General features: G+C 37.6%; 1 protein-coding gene across 1 annotated transcript; it reads right to left on the bottom strand.

Annotated features, from left to right (window-relative positions):
- Positions 1-3253: 3253 nt before the first annotated feature.
- On the bottom strand, positions 3254-6716 carry LOC124868813 (perforin-1-like). Its single transcript, XM_047366414.1, has 3 exons — positions 6615-6716; positions 5888-6423; positions 3254-4618 (listed from the first exon to the last, which is right to left on the bottom strand). The coding sequence occupies exons 2-3, from the start codon at positions 6421-6423 to the stop codon at positions 3433-3435; spliced, it is 1722 nt and encodes a 573-aa protein (XP_047222370.1). The 5' UTR covers positions 6615-6716; the 3' UTR covers positions 3254-3432.
- Between the last annotated feature and the right edge of the window lie 551 nt (positions 6717-7267).

Below are 7267 nucleotides of genomic sequence, written 5' to 3'. Positions count from 1 at the left end.
TACGGTACTAATGCAGAGGGGGAGTGACCATATAGAAATGTGTTTCTTACAAATGTTATCAATATCAATTCATGTTTGCAACTGTTCTTACACCCACAGTGAAATGTACAACTGCTCTGAAGCCTCTCAAGGTGTTCTTTGGTGGTAACAACACATTTCACTCAATACTTTTTTAATGGTCCTAAAAAATCCAACAGAGGATCCATCTGGACGTTTGTCATTGCAATAAACAGGCATTTTTATTTAGTAACTTCATCGGTTTTTAGCTCCCTCTTGAAATTTTCCACCATGTTGAGGTCTGGACCCTTACTTGTTCACATGACTCTAGTTTGAGGTTATCAGCTTTTTACGCTTTCAAACTTCAACATGGCTTGACATCCTCATACTTCAGGAGAAAATTTTATGTCTCCATCTTTGCCTTTTTCTTTCTTTTGTAACCTTTTTAGGACTAATGTTAATTTGTGTACTTGCTTGGCAGTATGACTTTTTCTTTGATTGTCAAACAACCTTGACCAAAAAGTATGAAATCACTGCTCTGGGATCATCTTCAAGTGTTTTAATTACTTTGAGCTAAAAACATCTACCGTTTTATTTAACATCTTAACATTGTGGCTTTGTAAACCAAACAACAAAAGTCTTGACATACAGTATTGCTTGTAGTATTAATACTTTTCTATCTGATCAAGATTTCCAGTCTTTCTGCAGACAAGAACTCTGATTTTTCTTGTTGTTATACTAAACAACTTGAAACTGCTTCTCATGTCAGTAGTTACATCTGGGCCTCTGAGTCTCACCTCAAACATGACGTCTTGAGCAATAATGTATGTGTTGAACAAAGCTGACATGAACAAAGCCACATCAAAACATACTTTACAAAATTGGCTTGTGGCGCAACAGTAGAGCACGTAGCCCGTGTACTGAGGCCTCAGTCCTCAACATAGATGTCTCAGGATCAAGTCCTGTCCTGGCAACAACTTTCCTGCATGTCTCCCCCTTCTCCACTACATTTCCAGACTGTCCACTTTGAAATACAGGTCACATACTTGGAGTGCCGCTAAAACTAATGTGAAAATCTTTGTGACATTCAATGGCAAAAATTAAAGTGTAGAGCGTGTCTAAGTAAAGTCTGAGGTTTTAGTTTTTGCAATTTATGGGTGACTTCAGTCCAGGTCTGACACTTGGTTCACCATTTCTGGTTATGGGCTTTTTGTTCTAAGCATTGTAACTACTTATTAGCTTTTCCTTTAGAGTTTTAGTGTAACAGGCTGCTTGAAACTTTTATCATACCCATAACCTCTTCAGTTCAAACATTAAAAGACAAGCAAGTATTTCAAGTATTTTCTTTAATATGTGTTCTAATAAAAAGAAACCAGTGAAGAGTCATAAATAGAAACTGTTAATGTTTATGATGTTTGTTTGTGGCTGTCAGTCACAAACCCTAGCACAACTTGTAAAGATCTCAAAACGCTTTAAAGAAAAGTAACCTTTTAATCAAGCTGTGGTAAAACTTCACACCCAGGCCTGTGGGCTGCGCATTTTTATACTTCCTATTTCAGCAACATCATGCATATTTAAACTTTCTTGGAAGCCATCTGACTGGTTTGAAGCAATTATGATATTAATCGTTTGGGTCTTTTTACTCTTCTAATAATTTAATTGGTTTTTCATCTTTAGATTTAGACAGGGAAACTTCCACTTTATTTGATTAGTTCAGGTTAAGTCTGCCTCAACCAACACATCTTTAGCGTTCCATGCCATCCTAACAAGTCCAGCAACAACTTTCAAGATACAAATATGGATGTTGGTTTTAACCAGTTTATCTGCCTGCTGGGTCAGCCTCCACTCACTAATCTGACAACTCTGAAAAATAGCTGGTTATGTTGTTTTCACAAAAGTCCAGAGAAAGTACTGATCCCTAATACACACACTACAGTGCCTACTACAGCAGAAAGCATGTGTTAAACGGATCAGATGAGATTCTTTGTGTCTTTGTTGTTTTTACAAACATGCACACACAAACACACACACACACACACACACACACACACACACAAATATGAAACTGAATTAAGACCAAGTCCAATAAAACATATCAACATTTGCAAACAAAAATTTTGTTTGTGTTGTTTGAGTTAGGCTGCAGGGTGGCGCAGTTGTTAGCACTGTTCCGATGCTTCAAGAAGGTTCTAGCTTCAAACCCTGGCCAGAGTTTTTCTGGGTTTGCATTTTCTCCCCTTACATACAAGAGTTTTCTTTGGCAATGCCAATTTCCTCCCACAGTCCAAAAACATGACGGTTAGGTTAATTGGCTTCCCTTACATATGCATGGCTACGTCCCATGTGTCTGTGTTGTCCCTTGATAGACTGGAGACTCCTCCAGATTGTACCCTGTCTGCCACTCAATGACTACTGGAGATAGGCACCAAATCTACAGGAGCCTGCTTGGATAGGCAGATATAAATAATGGTTGTGTTAAATTTGTTTCACCGAACAAATTCTCACCCTCAATTTTTCATATACAAGTTCCCTTCCTTTATTTTATTTTATTTATTTTTTTTGCTGTATGTTGTATTTGTTCATCTACGCTCTTTGTTTACTAGTTTATTTTCTCTGTTCCTTCTCGTCCTGGTTCCTTTCTGTGGTTTAGGTTTTGTTTATTTACGGTCAGGGTTTCTTTATGGGTTCGTTGTTAATTATTAGGTTTTGGTGTTTCTTCTATTCCCTTTAGTTTCTCAGTTTGCTTTAGTTAATGATTATTCTAGGTTATTATGTCTCTTTTGGTTTATTAACTTCATCTATAGTTTTGCTTAGTTCTGTTTCCCTGATTCTTGTTATTTATAGTTTTGTTTTTGTAGTCAGGTTCCTTTGGTTATGTTATTGGCTAACTTCCCTCATGTTCCCTTTGTATTCTAGTTCGGTCCCCTTAGCAACCATCCAGATTCCCTCAGTTCTCTATAGCCTGGTCCACACCTGATTTCCATTCTCATCTGATTAACCTGCCTCAGTATCTCATTGGTCCATACTCCACTTTCCTCTGTTCATAAGCTCTCTGTTTTTGTTTGTTCTTTGCTGCTTCCTTGTTTCGTTCACCTATCCTTGTCTAAAGCTTTGTCATCTAAAATGAGTTAAACTACTTGTTATTTTACTCTTTTTCTTCTATTTTGAAGATGCACATTGTTCAGCTAGCTTCTAAAATATACTTTGATAAGAAAAATATTCTAAATTAAGCAATTAAAATAAAAGAGAGGCTACATTGTCTTTGTGGATGCTTTATTGCAAGATTTTGCAGGTAGGAAAGAAACATATATATGGATTATCCAATAGCATTTTTACAAACATGTTAAGACAAATATGTTTTCACTCATACAACAGCTAAAGAAAAAAGCAATCAAAGCTACAAGAAAATGCATTTACTGTTCTCGTTTTATCATTTCACAGTTGGCCTATACCCGAACGAGCGCCTGGCTTCAGAAACTTCCTCATTGAATCTCCGAGCAGAACACCATTTCTGGTGTAAAACACTTTGGCCAGAGAGGGTTTCATGGGGGAGGAAACATACTGATCACACCGGCTACCGCCCAGGCTTGGTGCACACTCCATGACATAAGTGAAGAAGAATGTACCATGATTAAACATGCAGCTGTCTGTCACAGTCCCTTTATGGAGATCAAAGGAGCACTCACCAAGCAGATCACTGTTCCAGTTTGTATCCTCATCATAAACAGAAAACATAAGCCTATTTTGCATATTGATGACAATGGAACCGAAATCAAATTTTTCAGGCCACCTAGGATTGTCATCATTACTGATTATTTTGGTGCGCATTATCTGGTTACCATATTTAACCTCCACTGAACCATCTGTCTCACTCCATGTATCACCATACAGATTCTTTGCATAAAGTTTGTACACCTTTAAAGTTGCAAGACCTTTACCAGCAGGACAGCAGTTCGACTTGATATTCTGGTTGCTGTTACACACACAGGCACACGGATCTCTTTTGTTGGACCTGTGTCCAATTTGACAGGATTCAGAGCATGTTTTCAGCACTCCATTTTTTATGATGTACTGCTCCACCTCTCTTTTCAGACCATTTCTTGCACGGTGATTATCTGGCAGTATGGTGTGCATAGGTTCCAAGTTATACTGGACTATATCAGGTGAAGTTTTAAGAGAGGTTAACCATTTGTTATACATAGCAGGGTCTGACCCGCCTTGGAAAAATACAACTCCCATTTCATTCCCACCAATGACCTCTGTGATACGCTCACCAAATTCTGAGCTGAAACTTTGACCAGAGCTTAACATCTTCTTCTTTGCTTCACAGTGTTTAGTCATGGCTTTAACACTAGCAGAACTAGCAAAAGTAGCCGAGGCTTCAACTGTCAAACAGTCACTAACATCTGTTGCTGTCAGTCCATCCATGGTTGCCTTGCAGGTCTTGAAAGAGGTTGTTGCCTTTATTTCCCCTCCAAGAGACACCTGTGTGATGTAATGAGTGCCATACGTGTCAATCAGGTTGCGATATGGTAATGCTTTTGCAGAAGAATATGGAGGAAGAGAGTTCACAGCTGACAGAAATTCAGGACTCAAAGGAGGATTAGTTGTGAGTCTGTACCTGTGAAGCACAGAAATAATGAAAATAAGTTAAGGTTTGTCACATTGTTAGTTTGAAGATACCACTGTGGTACATGTACCTTTACTTGGTCAGTTTACAATTTAAATAAGTTTCAAAATCCATCCAAAAGCATTTTGCAAATATATCTTCTCAGAGGAGGGAATTGGAGGGGGTCGACTTTTAAACAAATGGCTTGTAATCTTATAATATTTTTATATCTATGTCATAAGTTGGATTTTTGATATAATGTAATGTATTCAGTGAAGCAGTTCATATGGCATTAAACACATTTCTTCATATCTATGAACAGGTCTCGTGGAGTGGAAAAATAGACCCTCGAAATACTGTACCATATCTTCCGTTAAAATATTTTTTTCATATGAATAATTTTGATATATCGTAGAACTGAACATTAATGTGACAAACTGGTGTGTGCACCAATGAATGCAGAACAATAGGCCTTAATGTAATTAACTGCAGTGCTATGTTAACCACCTTTCTTACCCCAAACTTTGCAAAGTGCTCAAAAGCCTCAAAAGTATTAAGTGATTTGACTATTCATCCCTGACTTAGACCTAAAATCAGTTCAGATCCAATTTCTCAGTTATGGTCGTCCTCCTACCTGGAAGTAGCTTATAACCAACATGAGATCGGTCACAGCTGTATTTGCATTGAAAACAACTTTAGGCTTTTTAATTGAAACAATCCTTTGGTTACCTACTGCTTACGGATGCACAGTATGCTGTTATGAGCACTTTATGTATATTTGTAGCACAATCTTTTCTACATCAGCTTCTTAGTGATTAATGGTTGCAATGTTGTGCAGTAAGTTGTCATTGTGCTCTTCTTAATTATTAAATTCTGTATTTTACCTGTTTTATTACAAATTTTTTATTGTGTCATTTGTGTTATTGTTTTATTTTTTGTTTCGTTTTATGTGTATTGAAGTTCAGCATCAAGCACACTAAGTTTACATGTAATGAATAATGAATTGAGATAATGGGTAAACTGAGATAGCGCTTTTCGAGTAAGTCTAACCTCTCAAAGCGATTTACACTACAGCCACATTCACCCAATTGTACTCACTACTGAGCACACATTCATAGACCGATATGCAGTAGACAATTTTGGGTTACGTGCCTTTCTCAGGGGCACTTTGACATGTGACAGGGGAAGCTGGAATCGAACACACAACTTTTTGATTGCAAGACGACCACCCACAAGCTATAAATGTCTAACTTATTAACAGAAATCCATCTGCATACTCACCTATAGAAGTTACAGTTAACGGATTGGCGGACAAAGTTGTAGCGATCTTTTTTGGACTTTTTCATGCCAAATTCAGAAGCCCTGGAGTGTGACCCTCCAAGGCCAACACCAACAGTGACTGAAGGGTCGACAGGGAGCTCAAGACCAACTTTCCAGTCATTGGACACAGATGATGTGGAATCATTGACAAGAGATTCTACAGAATCGTAGAGTATGCTGGAGACCTTCAGGCTGCATTTTGGGAGGTTTCTCCAGTCCACCACAGCAACTGGGACCTTCTGGATCTCTCCATTCATGTAGCTGTTTCTGTACATTTTGCAAGTGCCATTTCCAAGATTCCACATTTCAGTGTTGATGACATAGGCGCCCTTCCTCTCCATTGTGACAATGTCAAAGCCTTCTCCACCGAGGTTGTAACCTGGAACAAAGTGAGCCTTTTCACATTGCTGTGGTGAACCAGTAAAGCTCAAAGTGGATAAAACGCCAGGAGGAATCCACATCCAAAATAGGAGCAATAGCTTCCAAAGGTTTGACATCTATTGGAGTAAAGGAAACCAGAAATGAAACAAAAGCAAGCTCAACAATTGTAATTTTAAATACCAGTTTGCTTATACTGCTCAGGATAGTAGTAGCATGAGCAATGAAACAAAAACCTTTTTAACCATTTTTGGAATTAGGTAAAATAGAAAATAGCTGCTGCAGACAACGAAGAACATTTGTATCTTACCTTCACTGTAGATGATGGCAAGTTTAATACAGTTGTTTCCGGTATCTAACTTGTTATATATTGTTGGTGCAGAGACTTATTGATATCACACTCAGTTTTCACAGATTTTATTAAAAGCAGCCAGTCACCAGCTATTCTGGCTTCCTGTAAGTTACCAGTTTTCTTGTCCTTATTATTATTAAAAAGACTCAGCAACTCAGTATGCGGCCTTAGCACTCTTGTCTGCACAGTGATCCAACCAAACCTCAATATGCAATATGACAGGTCGTGTCTCTCATGGCAGCAAGTGTTTGCGATAACTCACAATAGGTTGCTTTGAAGGAATTTGGACACACTCTTCTTTGACATGAAGGACATGTCTTTGGAGTATTTTAACAGAAAGAAAAGTTTAAAAAAAAAAGGACCAATGCAATAACTAAGTGCACCACATTGTAAGGATTATGATTATTGATTAATTAATATTTATCAGGAATTATAATTTTAAGTTATAATTTGAGAAAAATGTATTTCTTAACCAAAAATCTTTACTTACAAATTGAAATCAGAAATGCCCTCCGATGTTGTAATTGTGGCTCAAAGCCCTTTGATAATTACAATTATTAAATTCTCAGTAATAATTGATAACTATTATTAGATGTCACTGTTTAATCTAC

The sequence above is a fragment of the Girardinichthys multiradiatus genome, chromosome 5, assembly GCF_021462225.1.
Source record: "Girardinichthys multiradiatus isolate DD_20200921_A chromosome 5, DD_fGirMul_XY1, whole genome shotgun sequence".
NCBI lineage: Eukaryota > Metazoa > Chordata > Actinopteri > Cyprinodontiformes > Goodeidae > Girardinichthys > Girardinichthys multiradiatus.
Note: the sequence above shows the minus strand (reverse complement) of the source record. Positions and strands in the feature narration are given on the sequence as shown.

Excerpts from the sequence above, each read along its gene's own strand:
- LOC124868813 (XM_047366414.1), bottom strand. The coding sequence starts at position 6,423 with ATGTCAAACCTTTGGAAGCTATTGCTCCTATTTTGGATGTGGATTCCT. Across the intron at positions 4,619-5,887 it reads GTTAACTGTAACTTCTATAG|GTACAGACTCACAACTAATC; the intron begins GTGAGTATGCAG and ends TGTGCTTCACAG.